Raw genomic sequence first — 26,079 nt, 5'->3', positions numbered from 1 at the left:
TTTCTTTTTTCTTCTTTCTTCTGTTTCTCTCACATCCTCCACAAGCCTAGATTTCTGCATAAAAAATAAATAAATAATAAAAGCAATTGTAACAGTAGTAAGAGTACAAATGTCAATTGCATTCCATAGATTAAATGCCGAGTCATGTTCTTACATTGAGCACAAAGTGAGAAGGCTTAAAAGGAAATAACAAAATTAATTAATAAATTAAATAAAATAATAATAAATAAATAAAAAACCCACTTGCCACTGAAGGAAGGTCAAATGCTGCCCTAACATTGAGAAATATCCGAAGAAATGTACCATTGTGTTCGTGAACAGCAGGTGGTGGTTGGATGAAATGGTTTAAAAGTCTCACGCAATCAGTGGGACAAAGCAAGGGGAGAGGGGATTACATGGATCTTAAACTCGTAACATGGCCCGACGTATGCATGTGGTGGCACCACATTGGGGTCGCTTTCAGGCCGCGTGATCACACAGAAAGCGTTTGTCACTCTTTACTAAACTGAAGCTTGTGAAAGAGCTGGATGATGCAAGCCATGGGTGACAAACTGACAATGGAGTACAAGGGAACAGGTAGACAAGGGACGTGTGCAGACAAACTTTTATTTGTTGTGCTTATTTGACATTCTGAGCGAGTGAGAGGTCTCTACGGTTGCCACAATGGCTCAACTGTCTTATGCTTTCTTTGCACAGACTTCAGAAAAACAATATCGACTTAAGAATCAGGAACTCAGGAACACTCATGTCTCGAATGTGAAATTAAAAAATAAATAAACAAACAAAAGTTGTAGTCATGAAGATCCATGTTTGAAACTCAAGTCGCTGTCAACTGATATAGCGAGGTCAACAGGCGAGGCGCAGGTCTGACATTTCGATCACCAAATGGTCCTCATGTGGGATGATGCAGGAATTGTATGCCTGGCTGCCATTGGGGAGGACGTATCAAACATTGCAATCGGCCCAACAATTTCATCACTTTGTGTGTGTTGGTGAAGGAAGCAAAATTAAATAACGACCCCTCCTCTGGCAGGAATACTTGACAAGAGAAGTGAAGGAGGAGGAGTCGGAATATGGTTGGAAAGAGGGAGAGGAGGAGGAGGAGGAGGAGAAAGCAGGAATAAGGTTAAAAAGAGGAAGAGGAGTAACAAGAAGACAATTTTAAGAGATAGAAGAGGAAGTAGAAAAGAAATAAATAAACACATAAACAAACAGGGAACATACCTCTCTCCCCCTCCCAAAATAGGAACAAATCATACATCATTCATCTTTCCTTCCTCTGTGCTGCACAACAACACAAAACCCAACCCAGACAGAAAGGAATGGGTGTGACAGGCGAGTGAGTGGAAGTGTCCATTTCATCAGGTTCTAAGACAAAGATAATTGGGATAAACAAACACACGTCATGGATTCACTGGTTGTTGCTGTTAGCAAGTTAAAAAAAAAAAAAACAACAAAAAAAAAAACAAACAAACAAACATCATTTAAAATGGAGATGTTGGTCATTTCATTAGAAACACGTTTCACTGTGACGTCACTCGAACGAGTTTAAAAAGTCGATGTTCAACGGTTTTTTTAAAGCACAAAGCTGCAACGTGAGGAATCAATGTAACGGTTTCACTCGTCAACACGGATATATACACTTGTGTTGGCGGGAAAAAGGACCCACATCCCACAAGCCGACGTTACATTAGTCATGAGATCGGATTCATGTAACCTCTTGGGTCGATGTAAACACCGTCCGTGCACCTCAGCGATGATCACCTGTGGGAGCGAGCTCGGCGATCGCCTGCGCGAACCGCACCGCGTCGTGACAATATAAACACTGCAACAAAGCTGCAAGCGACGCGGCGACCGGTGTACCAAGAAGAAGTGAAGAACGATCATCCATCCCCAGCCTCCGTCAGGCGAGTCCACGTAGAGCCGGCGACGCCGCGAGTCTCGCGCCATTCCTGTCAGCTCGCTCGCGCAGGCCCCGCCCAGCAGCTCGCGCGCTCGACGCGTCCATGCGGCACCAACCGAGCAGGTACTGCAACCTTGGCTGCCTGCCGGACCCGCAGGCCCTGTCGGGGGCGGACCCCACCTGATGCTGCTGTTGGGGTTCAACACGACAACATCATTTACGTGATATCATCCTGATCCACCGACAGTTACTGTACGGGTTACTCGGCTGAAACGAGAACGCGCGTGCTAATCGGCCGATGTGGTGATTATTAAACTTAGTTTTGCACTTTTAAAGTGAATAAATAAAAAAAAAATTAATAAATAAATATTTCAATTGATTTTGTTGCATTTTTTTTTTTCGTCAAATTCGCTTTGACTTTAACAACATACAATCGATGACGAAAGACCTTCTTATTTTATAGTAAAGCGAAAACTTTATTTATTTTCTTTCTGGGTTCGGTCGTCAATGGCTCGTTGTGCGAGGAACCCAAGTTCGAATCCCGCATACCAGTGATTCTCAACCAGGGGTAACAATTTACATGGCAGGAGGTAAATGTATCATACCTGAAAATTAAGTATTAATTCTGTAATACACTATACCTGGTCAGCCTGTGTTAGAAAAATTATGGCTGGCATGGGTGTAGATCCTTGGGGGGGGGGGATGGATAGGGGGGATGCACCGACCCCTTCATGTAGGATGGGGAGGATGAACTATCTTTCATACCATTATCAGTTAAAAAAATCAATTTCATATTTCAGTGAATGGAAAAATGTTACATTATAATTAATTCTTGATTATTTCTTTTCACATTTTGACATGTCTAAATAACGTACATACCTGGATTCTATGCACAATATGGCTTTAACTTCATTGTTGAAGATGGTGTGCATAAATAACCCTCAGTGTCTGCTGTGCTCAAAAGTTCTTGGAAATGGCTCATTGAAACCTTCAATATCAAAACAGCTCCTGGAAGCTACACGTCCTGCCCATGCATCTGATGACCGTGCTACCTTTGAGGCAAAGAGAGCTCGGTTTAGGCTCAAACATGGCTTCGTATCTCACAAGAAACCAATGCTTGCAGCTTCCTATCACATCGCACAGTGAATAGCAACGGCAAACAAACCTCACGACATTGCCGAGAGGTTGATTAAGTTTTGTGCGTTCAACATGCTTGAACATGAATGTGGGAAAGAAGCAAAACAGAAGATTCAAGACATTCCCCTTTCTAATGACACAATTCATCGACATATTTGTCAACAAGTTATTGAACAGATCAAATCGAGCCCAGCAAAAATTTCTTTGCAACTTGAGCAATCCTGTGATGTTGCTAATATTTCACAACTGCTTGTTTTTGTCCGGTACATGTGTGGAAAAGAACTGAAGGATGAATTTCTCTTCTGTGAAACTCTCCAACAAACCACAAAGGCTGCTGACATAATGCAGAAAATAGAAGACTTCTTTGAAAGGAACAATCTCAAATGGGACATAGTTGGTTCAATTTGCACTGATGGAGCCCCAGCCATGATGGGAGTTAGATCAGGCTTCACTGCACTTGTAAAACAAAAGGCACCCCATGTGATGACAATGCATTGTGTACTTCACAGATATACATGAGCTGCAAAAACCCTTCCTAAAAACCTGAAAATGCTTTTGCAGAAAGTTATTGAGGCTGTTAATTTCATTCGTGCCCGAGCAATGAATCACCGCTTGTTCAAAGCTTTTTGTGATGAGATGGGCTCTGAGCCTTCAATTATTTTGCTTCATCCTGAGGTGAGGTGGCTCTCACGTGGACTTATTCTTAACCGAGTGTTTGAGCTCCGTACTGAGGTAGAGATTTTTCTTCGTGACCAGGATTCAAAGCTGTGGGAAAAGTTTTCCGATTCAAAGTTCATCGCCTCTTTAGGGTACCTCTCAGATATATTTACTCATCTTAACCAAGTCAACAAACAACTCCAGAGAAAATCAGGAACCATCGTTGAAGCAGGTGAAAATATGAAATCATTGCAGACAAAGCTGGATTTATGGGCACGAAGAGTTCTTCAAAAAATTATTTGCAAATTTTCCAAACTTGCATGAGGCCATTAGAGAAGAACCTGGTGCGTTACCTGAAATAAATGAAGACATCACAGCACATTTGAACATCTTGAAGCATCACTTCACTGGCTACTTTCCATAAAACATGATACCTACAGAAATATGGATATTAAAACCTTTTACCACTGATCTGTCAGAAATGAGAGATGACAACCCAGAAAAAGAGGAGCTGATTGATCTTCAGTCCTCTGCTAGTCTTGAGGATGAATTTGATCGAGTTGGTGTTGATTTCTGGATGAAACTCACAGATTCATTCCCACTTCTTACTCAGCGAGTCTTCAAAGTGCTTGTTCCCTTTGTCACCACATATCTATGTGAATCAGGTTTCTCTACTTTAGTAGCAATGAAGACCAAGTCAAGGACCTGCCTGAAAGCCGATGATGACATGAGGGTAGCGTTGTCATCAACAGCTCCTCAAATAAATAAACTGGTTGACTGAAGAGTTCCCACGGATAATTAATGCTTCTGATATTTTTGTTTGATCTTGTTTGATATAAGTGGACTATTTTGTTTTTTCCTTTATCAAAGTTTATTTTGTGCAAAACCTTAATAAATTTGTGTTCCATCTTCTCTTTTTTCTGTTCCTCCATGCCGGCTATGCATTTTTTTGCATGGGAGTTAGGGCGTAAATGACGAAATACAAGCCGAGGGGTAAATGACAGAGGAAGGGTTGAGAATCACTGCCGTATACTATACTACATATGTAACTGCCCATTGTCTAGCAATGTGCTCCCCCAACTGTGCCTTGTCATTGTGTATGAATGAAGGAAAACAATTTTATCCTTAAAAGGAAAAGTGCTGCATGCAACACATTGATTGTATGTGCCTGTAACACCTCTCCCACTTCACCAAGCTGTTGCTGTTTCTGTTTGTTGAGACAGAGAGACAGAGAGACAGAGACATATGCACAATGAAATGCTTGGAGAATTTTCTCAGCTCACCGTAAAGGGCACCTACCTGCTCATGCTGCAAACTCGCAACCAGGTGAGTCGATATGGAAGTGGAGTGGAAGGACACATGTTCCATTGAAGGAAGGTCAAATATTGTCCTAACATTGAGAAATGTTATTATGTTCCTCATGTGGGATGCAGAAGCCCTGCCCAACAAGCGGATTCGATTTTGGTTCAGATCATCATTGGCCAAAAGGTCATCTTTCAAAGGCTAACCCTAACACCCCCCCCCACCCAACCTCCAGATGCATTGCATTCCAGTGAATGGACTTTGTGTGTCTAGATTAGGTTGTTCTGAACACCGATGGGAAGGACATACTGTATCTGGGGTTTGTCCATGCACAGGGAAAGTTTATCTACTATTAATCATGTTGGGTGGGAGCTACGGGAGCTGTGACAACCGTTATAAGTATAGAGTGTGTTTGGTTCCCAGACCACAAGATAAATGATTCTTGCATCTGTTGGTAAAAGTTAAGTTGAACCATCGTGTGTGTGTGTGTGTGTGTGTGTGTGTGTGTGTGTGTGTGTGTGTGTGTGTGTGTGTGTGTGTGTGTGTGTGTGTGTGTGTGTGTGTGTGTGTGTGTGTGTGTGTGTGTGTGTGTGTGTGTGTGTGTGTGTGTGTGTGTGTGTGTGTGTGTGTGTGTGTGTGTGTGTGTGTGTGTGTGTGTGCGTGCAGCGCATGCACAAAAGACCTTGTTATCTCCATGCTTTTTGGAAAACAAAATTGGGGATATTGTAAATGGCTGTCTCTGTCTGTGTCCGTCCGTCCGTCCGTCTGTCCATCCGTCACATCATCTCCTCCTAAATGGTTGAGCAAAAATTCATCAATCTTAGTAATTATGATCACCACATGGCACAAAGGTGCAAGAGCTGTATCACTTTTGGCTCTGCTTCCTGGGAAGAGGTCAAAAGGTCAAATACCAAAAATTGCAATTACGGGCACATTTAAAAATATTTTTTTCTTGAAACTTTGTAAATGCAATCAGCATTGGGGGACACATGAAATAATATGTACCAATTTTTTAATTTTTTAATTTCACGCGACGGGGTGTGGACTTCAGGTCACATATGTCAAAACGGGGAAAAAACAAATTTTACTCTAAATTTGATATTGGGTCATTCCTGGTGGAACTTTTTGACATCTTTCAACTTTTCTTTAGTTGGGAAGTGTGGGTAATTAATTGTAATGGCGCACCATCGACTCAGATCTAGATGAACACTCAAAGGTCATTTCAAAAGTCATGTATTGACATGGTAGTGTTCCCTTCTGAGCTGATTACTCATGATGTGCGGAACCCAGGTTCTTATATATTGTTTGTCGATTGTCTACCAATCTCCGTATAATGTGTGTACAATTACACTGCTGCCTCGTAATGCATTTGCCCTGTTGGTAATTCATATCCAGTATTTACAATGATAATTAAATAAATGTACTCATCATCCTTTATAATAATACGCTTATTACCCTCGCCGAAGGAGAGAGTTTGGGTGCGTTTATTACTTGGCAAATAAATAAATAAAATTTGACAAGTATGTTGATCGCCTCCGTTTGTTTGTCTTGGCAGGGCACAGCACAGCACAGCACAGCTCAGCTCGGCTAGGTATTTACGGTGAGGGCAATAACTCGTTTGTTTGTTACTTGGCAAAAAAAACAAACAAAAATTTTTTTTGACAAGTATGTTGATCACTTCCGTTTTTGTTTTGGCTCGGCTCGGCTCGACTCAGCTCCAGCCCAAACCGAGATATGTCATCGACCCTGCGATGGTCACGCGTTGAGGTTTCGTAAAATCCGGTCGACTAAGAAGGGTCTACACAGGCCAATAGGCCAATTTGAGCCGAATTTTCTAAAATCCTCAATTTTCATCCAATTGACTTGAAATTTGAACAGGACTTGCATATCACGTCACTGAATTCAACCACCTGTTAGTTTTGAGGTTAACATAGGCCAAAAGGTCAGCATAGGCCATATTTCTAAAATCCTAAATTTTCATCTGATTGACTTGATATTTGAAAAGGATTAACATATCAGGTCAATGAATGGAACCACCTATTATTTTTGAAGTCAACATAGACCAAAAGGTCAACATAGTCCGAGTTTCTAAAATCCTCAATTTTAATTCAATTAATTTGAAGAGCATTTACATATCATGCCACTGAATTCAACCCTATTATTTTTGTGGTCACCATTGGCAAAAATGTCAACATAGACCAAAATGTTAACAAATGCGAATTTGAGCCAAATTTCCAAAATCCTCAATTTTAATACAATTAACTTGAAATTTGAAGAGCATTAGCATATCAGGTCACTGAATTAAACCACGTACTAATTTTGAGGTAAACATAGGCCAAAGGGTCAAAAAAGGCCAATTTGGGCAATTTTCTTTAATCCTCAATTTTCATCCGATTGACTTGAAAGTTGAAGATGCTGAATTCAACCACCTATTCCTTTTCAGGTCACCAGAGGCCAAAAGGCCAATCTGGGCCAAATTTTCTCAAATCCTCAATTTTCATACGATTGACTTGAAATTTGAAAAGGATTTACACATTAGGTCACTGAATTCAACCACCTATTATTTTTGAGGTCAACATTGGCCAGATTATGCCTAGTGTTGGCTTAATGGTTTGGGTGGTGGGCCTTGGATCCAAAGGTCCCGAGTTAAAATCCCGTTCAGCTGTTGAATTAATACAAGATGGGTTTAACTCGGCCTGTCATCCTTCCGAGGTCAGCAAAATGAGTGTCAGCATGCTGGTATACTGTCGGAGTGATGGCCCATCCAGGATTGTGCCCAATAGCCAAGGAGACTACTTAAGAAGCACCAACACTCTGTACAGAGTATGGGCCCAATCTCCTCTCCTCGAGGCCAGATTTCTAAAATCCTCACTTTTAATCCAATTAACTTGAAATTCGAAGAGCATTTGTACATCAAGTCACTGAATTCAATCACTTATTAATTTTCAGATTAAAATAGGCCAAAAGGCCAATTTGGGTCAAATTGGGTCGAATTTCTAAAATCCTCAATTTTAATCCAATTAACTAGAAATTTGAACAGGATTTTCACATCGGCTCATTGAATAAAACCACCAATTATTTTCGAGGTCAGCAGATGCCAAATGGTCAACCAAGGATCACTTTCTAAAATCCTCAATTTGCTTATGATTGACTTGAAATTTGAACAGGATTTGCATAACGTGTCAATGAATTCAACCACCAATTAATTTTAATGTCAACAGAGTTCTGATTTCTAAAATTGATAGATGGGGCCAATATATATATATATATATATATATATATATATATATATATATATATATATATATATATATATATATATATATATATATATATATATATATATATATACATATCACTATAACTGAAAAAGTTGTGGACAAGTTATGGCAAATCAAGGTGGATGAGTTGGTTCGGTGACAAGAACAAGTGGATTAAATTTTGGTTTGGATCCAGCCATCCAGCCCATCAGTGGGATATAAAACGTGAACTGTTCCACCTGGCAGAGGTATGCGCTCTATCAAGTGCTGTTCTACTTTTTGCTGTTTTGCCAAGTTGTCACTCCATGAGTGATTTTTCATTTGTTTGTTTGTCTGCACAGAACCTTCATGTTTTTCTCCACCACTGCTTGTCGGATTGAGACAAAATTTATACCAATGGTGTGACTACTCATGCAGAATGTTGTAATGATAATTATAACATCATAGGTCACATGGGGTAGCAGCCATGTTGGAAAACCGGAAAAAAAATTTGCACCTCTGTACCTCTCTAACCACACCAAGGAAAAATTGAAACTTGGCACAGAGCAAGTACTTACTCCTAGTGGAGAAGGAGTTATTTTCAGATCCTCGTGAAGGATCTATAAGTCTTACTCACGTTGTTGTTCTTGTGGACTTTTTTGTTTCACAGCCTACAGTTTTCATCGAAACTTCCTGAAACTTGGTGTATATATGTAAAAATTCCCTGCGCAGACAGTAATGATCTCTGATTTTGAAAATTCCTCCTAGAAAAAAAGTTATGACGTCAAAATATCTCCGCTAATGGAAATCGCCGAAAAAATTATCTCCGAAACTAGGCAAGCTTTTTGAATTCTGTTTGGGGGAATCGAACAGGGCATTTGTAGACAGGAATTACCGCACATATGATACATCACTATGACATCATATCAATTTTTATGACGTCATTCCTATTTTTTGGTTTCACAGCCTACCGTTTTCATCGAAACTTCCTGAAACTTGGCCTATATATGTAAAAATACCCTGTGCAGACAGTAATGATCTCCGATTTTGAAAATTCCTCCTAGAAAAAAAGTTATGCCGTCAAAATATCTCCGCTAATGGAAATCGCCTTAAAAAATTATCTCCCAAACTATGCAAGCTTTTTGAATTCTGTTTGTAGGAATCGAACACGGCATTAGCAGAGATGAATTACCGCACATATGATGCATCACTATGATGTCATAATTTTTATGATGTCATTCCTACTTTTTGACATTTTTTGTTTCACAACCCAGAGTTTTCATCGGATCTACGTGAAACTTGCCACATATATGCAGAAAGCCCACGCGCATACAGTAACCATCTCCGATTTTGGAAATTCTTCCTAGAAAAAAGTTGACATCATATCGCCACGAATGGAAATCGCCTATACCATTATCTCCGAAACTAGTTTGTTTCACAGCCTACAGTTTTCATCGAAACTTCCTGAAACTTGGCGTATATATGTAAAAATACCCTGTGCAGACAGTAACCATCTTCGATTTTGAAAATTCCTCCTAGAAAAAAAGTTATGATGTCAAAATATCTCCGCTAATGGAAATCGCCTAAAAATTATCTCAAACTAGGCAAGCTTTTTGACTTCTGTTTGCGGGAATCGAACAGGGCATTAGCAGAGATGAATTACCGCACATATGATACATCACTATGACTCATATCAATTTTTATGATGTCATTTCTATTTTGTGACATTTTTTGTTTCACAACCCAGAGTTTTCATCAGATCTTCGTGAAACTGGCCATGTATATGCAGAACGCCCATGCGCAGGCAGTAACCATCTCCGATTTTGGAAATTCTTCCGAGAAAAAAGTTAACGTCATATCACCGCTAATGGAAATCGCCTATACCATTATCTCCGAAACTAGGCAAGCTGTTTAAATTTTGTTTGCGGGAATCAAGCCGGGCATTAGCACAGATAATTTATCGCAAACCTGATACATCACAATGATGTCATATTCGTTTTTATGATGTCATCATTAAGAGGACGAGGATCTTAGCTCATTTGAGCTTGTTTTCTTTATGATGTCATAGATGCCTTAGTTATAATATTATAATTGCATATGTAGGACACTACATCTGATTATGATGAAAAATTTTGAGGGTCATCTGGAGATAAAATTGTCCACAATTTTTTTTTTTGGATGATTCGGCAGTCATATTGTTTAAAGAATAAAAAAAAAACGTTCAAACACCTTCCCTGAAATGGCTGAACCAGTACTCACTGCCAGCAGTTATAATTATTGGGTGGTCACTAGACTATCCTTTGTCTCAGGTTTTCGGTCTGTCTGTATGTCTGTCTGTTTGTATGTAATGGACAGCTCTGGAGGCCAGAGGAGTCAACCGATTTTGATGAAACTTGACTGGTAAGTTCATACCAGGATCTAGTTGTATGCTTTTGAGCACCGTTGCTATGGACGCCACCGTTGCCTAGCAACGGGACTTTTAAATTTTTGAAAAAATCCGGAAAATATTTTTTTTCGAAAATCAAAAATCGTCTCCCGCGCTTTTATGCGCATTATAATTAACCTCTTTGTCAAAAATTTCAGCCTGATCCGTCAAAAACTGTATGACTAGTATGCAATTGTATTACTATATGCTTTCACCCCAATGTTCGCATTGGGTGTAATTTTGGGGGGGGGGGGTTAATTGGGAGAGTAGGCATTGGCTTTGGGAGAGATCACAGTGGGTTGAGGACTTGTCATGTAGGGCGGTTGAGGACTTGAAGTGGGGAGAGTGGTTGAGCACTTTAGGTGGGAAGGAGGTTTGAAAACTTGTCGTGGGAATGGCATTTGAAGACAGGGTGGGAAGGGGGTGGAAGACTTGGAATTGGTTGCGGGGGGGGAGAGGAGGGCTTGGGGATTTGGGGTTCAGAGTGGGTTATAGAAGTTTGGAAGTTAAAGGAGGGTTGGATGTTCTACAGAGACCTTACGGCATTTGGTAAAAAAGTAGCTGAGAGTGTTAGAAACCACCTGCATGGCGATCAGTCAGTGGGCCCAAGACATACAAAAGTAGCATGAGTTCCTCAAGAGGCTCCAGAGGGGCATGGAAGGAGCGATCATAAGCAAGTAAGCAAGCAAATATGTAAGACATGTAGTACCACTGCGGGTGGGAGGGAGTATTGCAGGTTTACTAAAATATGCCAATTCAGAGGGAATTAACCCATTCGTTAAGAAGGGTTTTTTATTATATATAAAATACTGCGAAATGCCAGCTTAACTCATCATCTTCACACCTTTTCCTGTAATGTGACTGAAACTCTTTGACTACTTCTTAAAACAGCCCTAATTAATCCCACATTACTGTGGGATCAGGACGATGGAAGAAAGATTGGCCAAAGTCTTTCACCAACCAGCTGGCCGAGAGTGACATTCAACCAGAACTGATTTTAAGCAGGTATCTGTTCAGAGTGCTGGCAAAACCTCACTTACTCTTCATGAAAGACAGCTTGGGATCTTTGACGTTGCTGGCAGGATGACCAAGAGGTACACACACTCACCTCGAAGCTGTCTAGCCTGGGTTTGAATCCCAACTCAGCTATAAAATGTCATCCTGGTGTTCCACAGTGCACAGACAGGTTGATTCATCAATGTGTTTGCCATCTCTCGGATGGACATTAAACTTTTTTTAGGTAGTAGGTTGTAGACAACAACCACTCAGGGTAGTACTACTGTTCTGACTTAGGAGTGTTAAAGTGGTGCCCGGAACTATCTTAAACTCTCCGTGTCAGGATTGCTGGTCTTACTTTCTGTCTCACTCAAACTATAGCTACCGAGCCAGCTTTAATCTCCCTTTCTTGCAAAAAAACATCATACACTTTTCAAACAAACATCATACACTTTTCATCACACACTTTTCTTACTCGCTCATTTTCACTCCTCACTTTACATTCTGTCTCTTTTATTTCTCTTTGTTTCAAGCCTGGCCTCGTTGAGGACTACTTGGTCAGTGAGTAGAGCCTTCAACATAATTAAATAAATAAAAAAACTGGGCATCCCGTCTGTCAGCATTTGTTGGTGGGTGTAAAAGATTCCACAGTGTCCTTCATAAAGAGTTGGAGAGTATTTCCGGTACCATGTCCAAGTTGCAAATTCCTTCCTTAAGTTACAGAGGGTGTTGCGTCAGCAGCACAATCATGTTCTCAGCCTATGAGGTTACACCACAGCCTTGTGTTGCATACAAAAGAAGATCTTGAACATCCACTAAGTATTGCTAGTTTACTATCTATCCAAGGAACTGTACGTGGTGTGTGCTGTCACCCTCCCACTTTGATAAAGCAACAATGAATGCACTGTCACCCTACCCTACCCTATCACTTGGTGACTGCCGCATCTGTGAAGCAGTTGAGAGTCAAAACGACATTATTATACAACTCTCGTGTAAGTGTGTCATCTCCGCACCAGTCAGACCTGTTGTGCCTGAATGTTGCTCATAAATATGCACACTGCTTTCCAGTGGCGTGCAGAGGTCTGGTGATGCCCGGGGCAAATCTTGATTGTATGCCCCAAAGACTCAAGTATAAGGCCTAATATACTGAGAAATATTATGAGAAAGAAAAACATTTTGAATACATAAACACAGATGAAACATGATAGCCTGGTGTTGTTTTGGCTCCGAGGTTTGAAAACTCCGAGGTCCGCCGACTGAATTGGCGCAGTGGTTCGGGCAGCGGCTTGGGATCCAAGAGGTCCTGAGTTTAAGCCCCGTTGGGCCACTGAATTAATACACCAGGGGGTTGACTCAGCCTGTCATCCTTCCGAGGTCAGCGAAATGAGTACCAGTATACTGGGCCGGTGTATACCCCGGTTAAAATAGGTGTACCATATCCCTGTGTCATAAGAGGCGACCAGGGTTGCGTCAGGAAGGGCATCCGGCGTAAAACATGTGCCAAATCACGATGCGGATCATATGGATGATCCGCTGTGGCGACCCCCAACGGGAGCAGCCGAAAGAGGAAGAAGAGGAGAAACACAGATGAAACATGAAATAAACGCTTTATTCGATTTTAATATAAATCAATAAAATTTATTAAGTTATTTTCCCCAAATGATACCTCCTGTCACAAAACACCTGAACTACTTCACTTTTTACATCAGCTGTGAGAAATTGTTTTTTTAATGCTTATTAAAGCCAGGTCGCTCAGTCGCTCCTGTGACATGGAAGACCTCAGATATGTTTTTATTAATTTCAATTTTGAAAATGACCTTTCACAGCTTGCGACTGAAAATGTGATTGTAAGCAGTAATCTGTATGAAACACACAGCGTCGGAAAGACATCCCTCCCATACTGTACTAAAGACTCCAGAGCATCTTTAGGATCAGGGGGAACTCTATTCCCTCCAGCTAGACGGAGCATGACAAAATCAATAATTTCGTCATATAACTGAATTGCAACCACATCATTGTCTGAACATTCCTTTTTTAATATCCCTCTTTCTTGTTCATCTTCAATCACTACTGAATTCAAGTTCAGAAGAAAATCGGTCACTGAGTCTTTGAAGATGGACACTGCGGTCTTCAATTTCAGTTTTTCATCTGTTCACAATCTCTACCATTACTCCATTCATTTCTTCTTATGCCATCAGTCCACTATCTCTTGCTGACTCTCCAGGCATTATTCTTCTTCTCCTTGTTTCTGCAATTGGTATTCCCCAATTTTCACAATTTTCATTGGCTAAATCTATTGCATTGTGGATAATTTCATCATTCTTCAAATTCAAGACATGAATAAGTCCTCTTGGATCACAAGAAGCATCATGGAACCCCATTTTCGGATTCTGCAAACGTTTTGAGACTTTCTCCACTGATGATAAAACTGAGTACCAAAAATTTAATAAAGCTATAAAGGGGAACTGTTGAATAGAGTTCAGTAGCGATCCTGCATCAGATTTAGTTTCCCTTGAAAATTCTCCTTCCAGCAGGTGTTGAAGGCTTGCAATAACGTTGTCACACTCTTCGTGGATTGCTTGCACAGCATCATGGCTGGAACTCCATCTTGTGTCACACTGCCTTTTCACAGTCGGAGTGACAAAAGATTTTAACACTTCCCAACGAGAAGTAGATGAAGAAAAAAAGTAAAGTTTTTCCAGAATGCCAAAAAAATGTAACAACAACAGGTTGCACCTCACTTGCATGGACACAGGCCAAATTGAGGCTGTGGTTCTCGCAGTTCACAAACACAGCTTTTGGGTTAACTTCAAGAATTTTTTGTTGAACACCTCCTCTCACTCCAGCCGTAACTGCTGCGTTATCATATGCTTGACCACGACAGTCATTCATGGAAATTTTGTCTTCTTCCAATTTTTCCTGAATTTTATTTACCAGGCTGACTGCATCTTTCTTGTTGACTTGAAAAAAAATCCCACAAATGTCTCCTTTTATTTCTACTTTTCTGTTTTCATCAACATGAACGTAACACAGAATTTCAGAAACCTGATCTTCATGGGCAATATCTGGAGTTGAATCCAGCATTATGCTAAAATATTTTGCATCCTTAATTTCGGAAATTATATTTTTCTTGACAGTTTCACCAAGAAGATTGATTATTTCGTTTTGAATTCTGTTGGACAAGTAGGTGACACTTTTTGGTTTCTCTTTCCCTCTCTGCAAGTTTTTTGCTAAGATGTCATCATATTTGGCCAAAAGTCTGATTATTGCTAGAAAGTTTCCTGTATTTTCACTGACTGTCTCCCCTGGCTCTGATAACCCAGATATTCCTTCTCCTCGATGTCCACGATAGGCCAGATTCTGTTTTACCAGAAAGGATACAACTTCGACAATCCCTTCAGTTATAGCTTTCCATCTTTTCTTTTCAGCAGACATTTGCTGTTGAAGTTCAGCATCTGTCGGAGTTGAATGATGCAGTCAAACTACGAGGTTCAGGTATTCCCTCATGTGAGCTCTATGAGAAGGGCTTTTGTCATGGTCAGGTAGTCTTGGATTTAATTTTCTCCAAGTGGAGAAACCGTCTTCCTTTCCAAAGTTTGACACAGATGACAAATGCTCCTTTGAAAACAAAGAGCAAACAAAACAGTAGCATGCTTGCCGATATGGAGAGTACAACAACCATTTTCTCTCCACAATTTCTCCGTTTGTGGAAACTTTACCAAACCACTGTTTGGAAAATGATCTTCCATCCTTCTCAGCAAATGGACCAGTTTTATTCTGATATCTTTCATGGCCATGTTGTAATATTGTCATCTTCAAATGATCTGGAATCGGTTTCTTCAAACAGCCAAAATCGCTTCTTTGCAAAAATATGCCAAAGTCTTCTTTATTTTCTTCACATGGATCATCATCCTGACAACGAGATTGAGGAGAGAGAGTATTATGTTCTGACCAAGCTGAATCCGCATCAGAAAAATCCTTCTCTGCACCCACATCATCTTTTACTTCTCCAGGTTCTCCTACTTCTTCTTTACTTCTTTTTATCCATGCATCTAAGGCCCCTCTTTGATGGGACTCATCTTCGACTCTGCCCCTCTTTTTTATTCCTGTTCTGTGCTCCACTCAGTTGTACTTTCTTCATCTGAGACATCTGAAAAAAGAAATATATATGTACAAAGTGATTACTAACTTACACACTTCTGAGACAAGCTTATTTTCTCTTGAACAAATATTCATTCTTGTATTTGTAGATAATAAGAGAACAAAAAAAATCTTAATTGGAGATAAAACCATTAAAATTAAAACAATAATATTATAGATAACAGCTCCACCACCAACTCCCTGTGCATTGCCAACGCGGATTTTTATAGCCCAAGGGGAGAAGCCGTTGGAGATTTCGCCACCCGAAATCGGCGCTTCCCCCCTTTCACCTCTGAACCTTCACCCCAGGCTGGCTCCGCCCCTTTCACCTCTGATTGGCTGGCCTTTCCAGGACAAAGCCCGTCTTGATCCGTTAATGCAAATCAGCCGTTTGGACGGCTGATTGCACATGGACGCTGGAATGTGGCTCCCCCTGTTGCGCCGCGAGTTCGTAACAACGGCATTGTGCCGCTGTTTGCTGAGGAGGGCGCTGTGTTGTGGAGATGGCGTGGTTGTGGAGAATAAACTTGTTGTTCATCTTTCGGCTGCTCCCGTTAGGGGTCGCCACAGCAGATCATCCGTTATGATCCGCATACTGATTTGGCACAGGTTTTACGCCGGATGCCCTTCCTGACGCAACCCTGGTCGCCTCTTACGACACAGGGATCAGGATTTGGGTTTCGCCATGATTCCAGGCTGCTCTACACCCTGCCCAGTGCAGAGCCCCCGTCCTCAAGCGATCCTCCAACCCAAGCCTCCGAGTAGCCGGATTACAGGCGCACGCCACTACGCCCGGTGGTTGTGGAGAATAAACTATACTGCAATAATTCTGAAACTCGATAATAATAAGCACACAAAATACTCGTAACAGTTCATTTTCTATCTCAAAAACCGTAAGACTCATGAGAAAATGGGAAGAAAATGGTAAACAATCGGTCGGTTGCAGACGGATAAAACATATTTCATTTCTTTGTTCCTTCGTATCAAATTATTTCACACTGATTCTCCACTGATAATTTTGTGCAATTTATATCATAGACTTGCAAATTAGTGGTATCTGTATTCGAATATTAACATGTTAAGGAATAAATGTCTCCTATTCTGAGATTAAATGCCATAGCAGTCCTCTGATCATCCAGGCTTCACTCTTACTACATCCCACGTAAATATTTCATAAAATATCACCAAAAAACGTAGTTGCACCTGTTCTAGAGCTATTCACTGACCTGAGTAGGTAAAATAACCAATCTAGATGCACAAAAAGCTGAAGAAAAGACGAGTTATGACTCGAGGAAACGCAGGAACAAACAGTCATGTCTGCTTGTTGCTTTTGATGGTTGCACCACGTACATCATGCGCATGCGTGTGGGGGGATGGGGAGAAGTACCATTTTCTCTAGACAGAAAGGGTACACCATGTTAAAGGAATAAAGGGCTAACAACTGCCTCTGCAGTGCGGTGAGCCTCCAAAAATTGATTTATCACCGCTGAAATTTTAAAATTACTATCTTATTTCCTTCTCTGATTGAATGCCCCCATCCAATGGATGCCCGGGGCCAAGGCACCGTCGCGCCCCCCTCTGCACTCCACTGCTGCTTTCACTTGTCTAAATATCACGCACAACCTGCAGGCTGTTTGACAGAATGGTGTGCAGGTAGCTTGCCTATCTTTGAAGTAGTGGTAGTTTGTGGTGCCTCAATTAACCCAATCAAGTTTAACCTTCAATCAAAATTATTTGGAATGCAATTCTGAGGTACATATTGTGCTGTGTCACGTGATTGGGTTTTCATATATCATGCCTCGCCCGCTAGGGGTGGCAGGAGTGTACTTCTGGTCGCGCAATAAAGCGGAGTTGATGCTGGCGCGCGTGCTTCTTGCGTCCCACTGCACCTCGTACACTCTAGTTGGCGACGAGGATGGATAAATACGGACTTGTGCCCGTTTTCGACGGAGACGACTTCGAATTGTTTTCGGAGCAATTGGGATGCTATTTCCACGCGCACGATGTGGTCGACGAGAGCAAACAGAAGTCGATCTTGCTCGCTTCGCTTTCGCCGGAGCATTATCGGCTACTGGGTGATTTAGTGGCACCGAACAGGCCCCGGGATGACGAGCTGTCGTTTCGGGACATTGTGCAGAAGATGAAAGCACACATGGCGCCGGAGAAGTCATTACAGCTCGCTCGATTCCAGTTCGATCGCCTCTCGAAAGGAGCAGAGGAACGCGTCGCTGATTTCGTGGCGCGGATTAAGCGTTCTTCCGTGGCCTGCAAGTTCACGGCGGGGGAGCGTCCAGCTCGGCTCAGAGATCGTTTTATTGCTGGTTTACGAGATGCGAAGATGGTTTCAGCGGTTTTACGGCTGAAGGGTGAAGCCATTACATTCGACTCGGTGGTCAGCACGGCTACAGCGGTCGAGCAGACTCGCGGGGATGTTCGAGCCATCACCGGCCACGCGGGGTCGCGGGCACCCCGGGACGCGCGCACGACCTTCGATGCGGGTCGGACGTCGCCGCGCGTGCGGCGGGGTGACCCCGCGGACATGCTTGGGATGTGGAGGTTGACACCTGCGCCGTGCATGCCCGTGTAAAGGCAACGTGTGTTTGAATTGTCACAAGGTGGGTCATTTGGCGCGTGTGTGCCGTGGGGCGCCGGCCACCGTTAAGGTCATGGACGGCGATGTGCGAGGCGACTCGGGGCGGAACCAGCGGCCGTTGATGGACCTGTTTTCAATTGGCCCGGCGATGGCGCGCCCGATGACTGTGGAAGTCGAAGTGAACAAAACGCCAATCACGTTCCAGGTCGATACGGGAGCAGCGGTGTTGCTCATCGGCGAACAGACCGCGCGTAGACTCAACGGCTTGAAGCTTATCAGGTCCAACCTCACGCTGTTCACGTACACCCGCGAGAAGATAACGCCAGTCAGGATGGCAGACGTGTCTGTGCGGTATCAAGGCCAGGTCGCCACGCTTCGGGTGTACGTCGTGCGGGGGAGGGCACCGTCTCTCCTCGGCCGAGATTGAATGGCCCGCATCAGGCTAGACTGGGCCGCAGTTCACCTTGTGCAACCCGTGCCGAGCCAGTGGGAGGATCAGTTGGAGGAGATTCTTCAAAGACATCAAGGGTTGTTTAGCGACGACCTTGGGAAACTCAAGGGCATGGAGGCAAAACTCTTCTTGAAGGAGGGGGTGGTCCCTCGGTTTTGTAAACCGCGTCCGGTGCCGTATGCCCTGCGGGACAAGGTCAAGGGTGAACTGGATAGGCTGGAGGCCTGTGGAGTGATCGAACGGGTGTCGTGCTCGGATTGGGCTAACCCGGTGGTCACGGTGCTGAAACGGAATGGAGACGTCCGATTGTGCGGGGACTTCAAATCCACGGTTAACCCGGGGCTCAGCGTGGAGCAATATCCATTGCCGTCAATCGATGATTGACGATATATGCGCGATTGGCGGGGAGTCAATACTTCACGAAGCTAGACCTGCGTGATGCATATTTTCACCTGCCGATGGATCCCGGGAGTAGCGAGCTTTTGACAATCAACACGTGTCAAGGACTCTATCGATATACCTGACTCTGTTTTGGGATTGCTTCGGCCCCAGCTTTGTGGCAGAAAGCCATGGATCAGGTTTGCATTGGCCTGCCCGCTCAGACCTACCTGGACGATGTGCTCATTGCGGGGAAAACTGCGGACGAGCATCTTGCGAACATTGCCAAAGTGCTGACAAAGCTAGAAGCATGCGGCCTGCGCTTGAACAGGGGCAAGTACGCGTTCTTCAAGCAGCGCTTGGAATACCTCGGGCACATCATCACGCCGGAGGGGCTGTTGAAAGGTCCTCGGAAGGTGGAGGCGATTCAGCACATGCCACCGCCTCGCGACAAGACGCAGCTGCGCTCGTTCATTGGTATGGCCCAGTATTACCAAAGGTTCGTGCGCGGGCTCAGCTCACAACTTGCGCCGTTGACGCGGTTGCTCAGGAAGGACGAGCGCTGGGCTTGGGGGCCTGCACACCAGGCGTCGTTCGACCGCGTCAAGCGGCTGCTCACAGAGGATATGGTCCTCGTGCACTACGAGCCTGCGCGTCCGCTCCTATTGGCATGCGACAGCTCTGCATATGGCATCGGGGCAGTGCTCTCCCACAGGATGGACGATGGTTCTGAGCAGCCTGTTTGTTTTGCATCCCGGACCCTGTCCACAGCAGAGCGCGGATATGCCCAGATTGAGCGTGAGGCTCTCAGCCTCGTCTGGGGTGTGCGGAGGTTTCATCAATACCTGCTGGGGCGGCATTTCACTTTGCAGACGGATCACAAACCGCTTCAATTCATCCTGAGACCCGAACGTGGGGTGCCGGTGGTAGCAGCCGCGCGAATACACCGGTGGTGTCTGTTTCTGGGTGCTTACGATTATGATATTCAGTTCCGAAGCACCGAGAAGCATGCTAACTGCGACAGGCTCTCATGCTTGCCGTGTGCGGAGGGTCCAGCTGCGTCTGAGTTGGCCGACCGGGTCGATGTGTTCGCGCTGGGCCAGGTCCAAAGCGGGCCGGTCACGGCCAGGCAGGTCGCGGTGGAATCGGCTCGTGATCCGGTGCTTGCCCGTGTCGTCCAGGCGATTTCTACAGGGAATTGGAGCGATCTGCCTTCGACACCGGCATTTCAACCTTTCACGTCATGCGCATCGGAGCTGTCGTTGGTCCAACGGTGCGTAATGTGGGGAATGAGGACGGTGATTCCACCGAGGTTCAGGCAGCGGTGTTTGGAAGAACTGCATGTCAGTCACCTTGGCATCGTGAAGACCAAGAGTCTTGCTCGTAGCCTGTTGTGGTGGCCGGGGTTGGACAAAGACATTGAGCAGTTGGTTAAGCGTTGCGCCACGTGCCAGACAGATGCTGATATCCCGCGTCGGGCTTCGGGTCTCTGGCCTGTGCCAGACGAGCTTGGCAGAGGGTCCATGTAGATTTTGCGGGACCGGTTAATGGCAAAATGTTTTTGATTGTGATCGATGCATTCTCTAAATGGCCGGAGGTTGTAGTAATGCAGCATACATCAGCAAACATTACAGTAGAGAAACTGCGGACGATCTTTGCTAATAAAGGGTTGCCGGAGATCCTGGTCTCTGATAATGGTCCGCAGTTCATCGCAGGTGTATTTAATGAGTTTATGCGCCAGAATGGTATTCGACATCTAAGGTCCGCACCGTATCATCCTGAGACGAATGGCCAAGCTGAGTCGTTTGTCAAGATGTTGAAGCGGGCTTTGCGCAGGGGGGTGTTGCACCTGTGCAGACGGTGGTCGATGTCTTTTTGCTCCATTACAGGAACGCAGTTCATCCTGTCACGGGTGATTCGCCGGCCATTCGTCTCTATGGACGGGCATTGCGGTCCAGGCTGGATTTGCTGCGACCTGGAGGGTCGGGGAGTGGGGCGATGTTGCGTCCGATGCGGCTGCGCAGCTTCGAGGTGGGGCAACGGGTAATGGTGCGCTATTATTTCCACGGTTCCAAATGGGTGCCGGCGGTGGTCTCTGTGGTGCTGGGGCCAGCGAATTGCATGGTGCGGACTGATGGTGGGGATGTGTGGAAGCGGCACGTGGACCAAATGCATGATCGCTGTTCAGCGTCGCCCCCCCCCCACACCTCCCCGGGCCGAACGATGCGGGACCCCCACCGGTAGTATCGCCGGCACCTGACGTTGTATCGCCGGGGCTGGTTGGGCCGACGCCAAGGGGGTCTTCGCCTGATGCTGTCCTACCCGGGGACGTCGGGCAGGCTGGGCGGTCCGGGGTGGCTGGTGTTGCGGAAAGTGCGAGTCCGGCGAGCGTGTCACCTCGACTGAGCCGGGAGGCCTCTGAGCCTGGACTGTCTGGCGGCGCTGCCCGTCCGAGGCGGGTCAGGGTGCGGCCGCGGTACTTGGAGGATTATGAGTGTTGATGGGTTTCAGATGGTCATGTTGTGATTGTCCGTTCATCGTGTGACGGGTCATTTTATGAGGGGAGGAGTGTGCTGTGTCACGTGATTGGGTTTTCGTATATCATGCCTCGCCTGCTAGGGGTGGCAGGAGTGTACTTCTGGTCGCGCAATAAAGCGGAGTTGATGCTGGCGCGCGTGCTTCTTGCGTCCCACTGCACTTCGTACACTCTACATATTGTTAAGCAGGCAGTCCATACAATGTACAAACATTCTTGATTAAAGTATGCAGAACAATTTAAGAAAAGACAACCTGAAAATGTGAATCTTGTCACAAACCATTAAGGCATGTTAAAATTTACCAAAAATCTTTCCAATTTTCATGGTTTGAAATTCTGCACTTAAATGGTTTGGCCAACTATTTTTATCACTCTTTCGAGTTCATTACAAACTAGGTATTTGCATTTAGGTGCTCTCGGCTGAATCTGTGCAGTCCTTGTTGATTCCTATAAAAGTGCAATGATATCTTTTAATTTTCTTGTCTGATGTCGAGCATATGTACGTCTCATTTATGTTTGATATCTAATACATACAGCTGTCGAACCGACTCCTTGTGTCTGGTTAATTATGTTCTTGTCTCAAGTCTTTTAAGCACACCATTACCCCATTCTTTCTCCCACATCCACCTCCCATCTCTTCTACTCTTGCTGACCTCCCATTCGGTGATTGATTAGATTCCTACTACAAAACGACTCGTTAGTGTTCTCACCATGAATTTTTGTCTCGAATAATCTCCCTTTTATCATAAGTCTGTTCTGTCTGTTACTCTCTGTTGTTTGGCTCCCCCACGAGCCTACATTGTGGCGGTGTCAGAATGGTTGGAGTGTTGGCTCTGAGTCTGGGAGGTCGGTGTTTCGAACCCTACCCGAGTCTTAGCAAAGACTTTAAAAATGGCCGGTACTTCTTCCTTGCTTGACACTCATCGTTTACAAAGGATAAAGCAGGGGCAAACAATCATATGTTGGCAACCACTGCACAGGCTTTATGGGCCTAATGGCCTCCTCCTGCAATGTGGTTCCTTGTAAGGGAAATCATGTTACATTGTGTGGGGGAAAAAGCAAGAAAAATAAAAAAGTTGTTTGTCAAAGGGTATGAGGGCATGCTGAACAGGAATGCCTCCTACTCTTTTTTTTTTTCTCCAAACCAGGTAAAGATATTTGAATGAAATAAATTGCAGTCCATACATCAATTCTTCCCGTCACTGGGTGCAAAGTTTCATGATTCTGACCCTAGACGTCTCAGTGCTGCATTAGTCAAGATGGCATAGGGCAGCATGACATCGGTGCTGTGAAGTGTGGAGGTGATTATTAGTCTAGGCTCTGGGGGGGGGGGGAGTTCGTGTCCATTACTCTTCTACGGTGTTACCTTGTATTTTCTTGTTCTATATACTAAGAACTTCAAGAAAAGTTTGGGTAACACTTCCAGACCAAGTACGTTTTCTCTACAGCCCCGGCCAAACATTTACGGTTACGCCCGTAGTTTTCGAAATTGACGATATCGGAGTTCCTGGGAAAATATCATTATCCGGCACACACAAATGGTTTATTTTGCTCTGGTTTGATTTTTGGAGTGCAATTAACTAATTTCTATTGCGATTTGTTACCCTAAATGCATTACAATAACAAGAAATTGCTATATTTTAGCCAATTTTTTTCAATGGAATCACATTCGGGTTGAAACATACCTCAGTTTCCAGACAGTGCTATTACCTAACTATTGTTTCAAATGGACCTAATGAGAATCAAACCAACCTTGCAAATGTTTGGTACACAAACAATTTACAGTAGATGTAAACGGGAGGAATTTATCTACAACAGTTTATTTTCAGAGGAGTCGTAGTTTTGGTCCAATAAGCGATTTGATGATTTTGATATTTCCTTCACTGAATCACAATATTTACGAGCAATAGAATGATTTATCACTGCATATAACCTTTTCACGTTTTGATGAGAGTTCCTGCCAGCTCTTTACAACCTTACAGGATGTGACATCACCAGCAAAGTTGGTACCAAGAAGGTTGCACTAAAGGCGGATCCCGAGAGATTCCTCAAGCATTTCACCACATCCCCATTCCTATCGGCTGCCGTAGCTCGCAATGCTGAACGATATCTGGTGAAAGTGCTGAGAAGAGGAAGCGACGCTAACGATTTCGTCACCCTCAGAGCAGAGATCTTTCACTGCAGCAAAAACATCTCTCTGTACAACCTACCACCGACTAGCCAGGGCCTACATCCTCACATTCAGCGTGGGTTTTATGCCGCTTATTCCATCATGCACGCTCCGGAGAACCATCTGGATCATGAAACAGAGTCTCTGAAGCCTGAAGATTATGGATATGTGTATGATCAGGGTCATCTCATGCCTGCAAGTTCTTGGAAAGATCTCGATTTCCGCTGGTCTGTCTCCTGTACTTGCCAAAAGTGCGCCAAATCAACATGTTCATGCCGGATGTCTGGGATTAAGTGTGGGAAGTTCTGTCGCTGTAAGAAAACCTCACCCAATGCCTGCAAAAATCCTATTGTTTGTTAAGATAGGCTAATTTGCAGCATAAAAGCACTGCTTGAGATTGTCGAGAATTATAATTCCCATTTATATGAAGAAATTAGTCTACCATTTATGGCTTTACAATTTTAGTAACTACCGGGTACTATTCGTTATCACTCAGTAAAATTGATTTGTTGAAATTGCTGAAAATTGAAATTCCCCATTTTGTTTGAAATGGAATTATTCGGTAAATTATGGTTATTACCTGTTTATCACTACTCCTTTTATCAAATTGTAATTTGTAGGACTGATTAGGCGTTGATAGAAATGTCTTCCTTTCTTGCTCTCTTGTGAGAACTATGCTCGCATATGATACCAAGTTTTGTCATTACATTGACTTACATCTAATCATCAGAGTTCAATATATGTATATGTAGTACTTTGCTTGTGTTAAACAGTTTTTGTAGAATATTATATGATTCTACAACTGCTCATTTCAGGGATATTTAAGTTTCATCCTTTGTTGCTCTCTCGTTTGAACTATGATCGCATATGATAACAATTCTTGTTATTACATTGTCTTACATTTAAGCATCAGTGTTCAATATATGATACATGTACTATATGTAGTACTTTGCTTGTTTTAGACAACTTTTTAGAATATTGTATGATTCTACAATGGCCCATTTCATGGGATATTTAAGTTTTGTCCTTTGTTATCTCGTTTGAACTATGATCGCATATGATAACAATTCTTGTTATTATATTGTCTTACATTTAAGCATCAGTGCTCAATATATGATATATGTAGTACTTTGCTTGGTTTAAACAACTGTTTTAAACTATTGTATGATTCTACAACGGCCCATTTCACGGGATATTTAAGTTTCATCCTTTGTTGCTCTCTCGTGAGAACTATGCTCGCATATGATAACAATTCTTGTTATTACATTTTCTTACATTTAAGCATCAGTGCTCAATATATGATATATGTAGTACTTTGCTTGGTTTAAACAACTGTTTTGGAATATTGTATGATTCTAAACCTGCGGATTTCTCGGTATATTTAAATAATGATGGTAACTCCTGCAATTTCGAGTATGTTTCATATTGGAAGTGACATTCATGAACGTTTTGAATAAATTGTCATTTATAAACATCTTAATGTTTTTCTCAATGTATAATACCAGCAAGCTGTTGCATATATACCTACAATCAGATCAGAGCTAAACCAGTCATTGTAATTTATTGAAAGAGATGAATATCGTCAACCAGCTTAACCCACAAACATTAGGGGGTAATGTAGCATGTTTAAAGCTACTACTCATACGAAACTAACAGTTATAGATGAATTCCTCATGTTTGTATTCCTAAATTCCTTTAGAAAGTGATTGCAAACAACCTTGCAAGGTTGTTATTTTATTTATTGGTGGCATTTGAAGCGATATCTGGTAATAGTACCCCGATATAATATGGTATGGTTGAAACTGGAAGTGATGTCATCAACAATTATCTCAAATATGGCAATTTCTAGATATTTTGTGCATTTAGTATAACAAATCGCAATATAAATTAGTTAAATGCACTCCAAAAATCAAACCAGAGCAAAATAAACCATTTCCGTGTGCGGGATTATGACATTTTCCCAGGAACTCCGATATCGTCAATTTGGATAACTACGGGCGAAACCGTAAATGTTTGGCCGGGGCTGTAGAGAAAACGTACTTGGTCTGGAAGTGTTACCCAAACTTTTCTTGAAGGTCTTAGTATATAGAACAAGAAAATCCAAGGTAACGCCGTAGAAGAGTGATGGACACGAACTCCCCCCCAGCGCCAG

At 43.3% G+C, this 26,079-nt stretch overlaps 2 protein-coding genes across 19 annotated transcripts in view; one reads left to right on the top strand and one right to left on the bottom strand.

Moving 5' to 3' along the window:
- SLC16A4 (solute carrier family 16 member 4) overlaps positions 1–26,079 on the bottom strand; it is a 168,366-nt gene that overhangs the window by 66,892 nt on the left and 75,395 nt on the right. The window contains exons 2-3 of one of the 4 annotated variants that reach the window (XM_085895296.1): positions 1,718–2,092; positions 1,260–1,284 (exon numbers count right to left, since the gene is read on the bottom strand). In XM_085895296.1, coding sequence (XP_085751422.1) covers positions 1,260–1,284; positions 1,718–2,092 — 400 coding nt within the window. Of the gene's footprint in view, positions 1–243; positions 439–1,259; positions 1,285–1,717; positions 2,093–26,079 lie in introns of those variants that run through there. The other 3 variants (XM_085895298.1, XM_085895299.1, XM_085895300.1) reach the window with 3 other exon arrangements.
- Positions 2,026–26,079, top strand: part of LOC147020185 (uncharacterized) — an 87,982-nt gene continuing 63,928 nt past the window's right edge. For 9 of the 15 annotated variants that reach the window (XR_015061686.1, XR_015061687.1, XR_015061681.1 and 6 more), the window contains exons 1-2: positions 2,085–2,206; positions 4,921–5,023. Coding sequence is in view for 1 of the 15 variants with exons in the window: in XM_085895304.1 (XP_085751430.1) it covers positions 4,943–5,023 (81 nt within the window). In the remaining 14 variants the exon portion in view is untranslated. Of the gene's footprint in view, positions 2,207–4,920; positions 5,024–5,130; positions 6,498–6,554; positions 6,571–23,721; positions 24,815–26,079 lie in introns of those variants that run through there. The other 6 variants (XR_015061688.1, XR_015061683.1, XR_015061689.1 and 3 more) reach the window with 6 other exon arrangements.

This window comes from Eptatretus burgeri, chromosome 9, assembly GCF_056783735.1.
Source record: "Eptatretus burgeri isolate ZD-2024b chromosome 9, Ebu_testis_v1, whole genome shotgun sequence".
Classification (NCBI taxonomy): domain Eukaryota; kingdom Metazoa; phylum Chordata; class Myxini; order Myxiniformes; family Myxinidae; genus Eptatretus; species Eptatretus burgeri.
The sequence above is the reverse complement of the archived record's forward strand: the minus strand, read 5'-3'. Positions and strand labels throughout refer to the sequence as shown.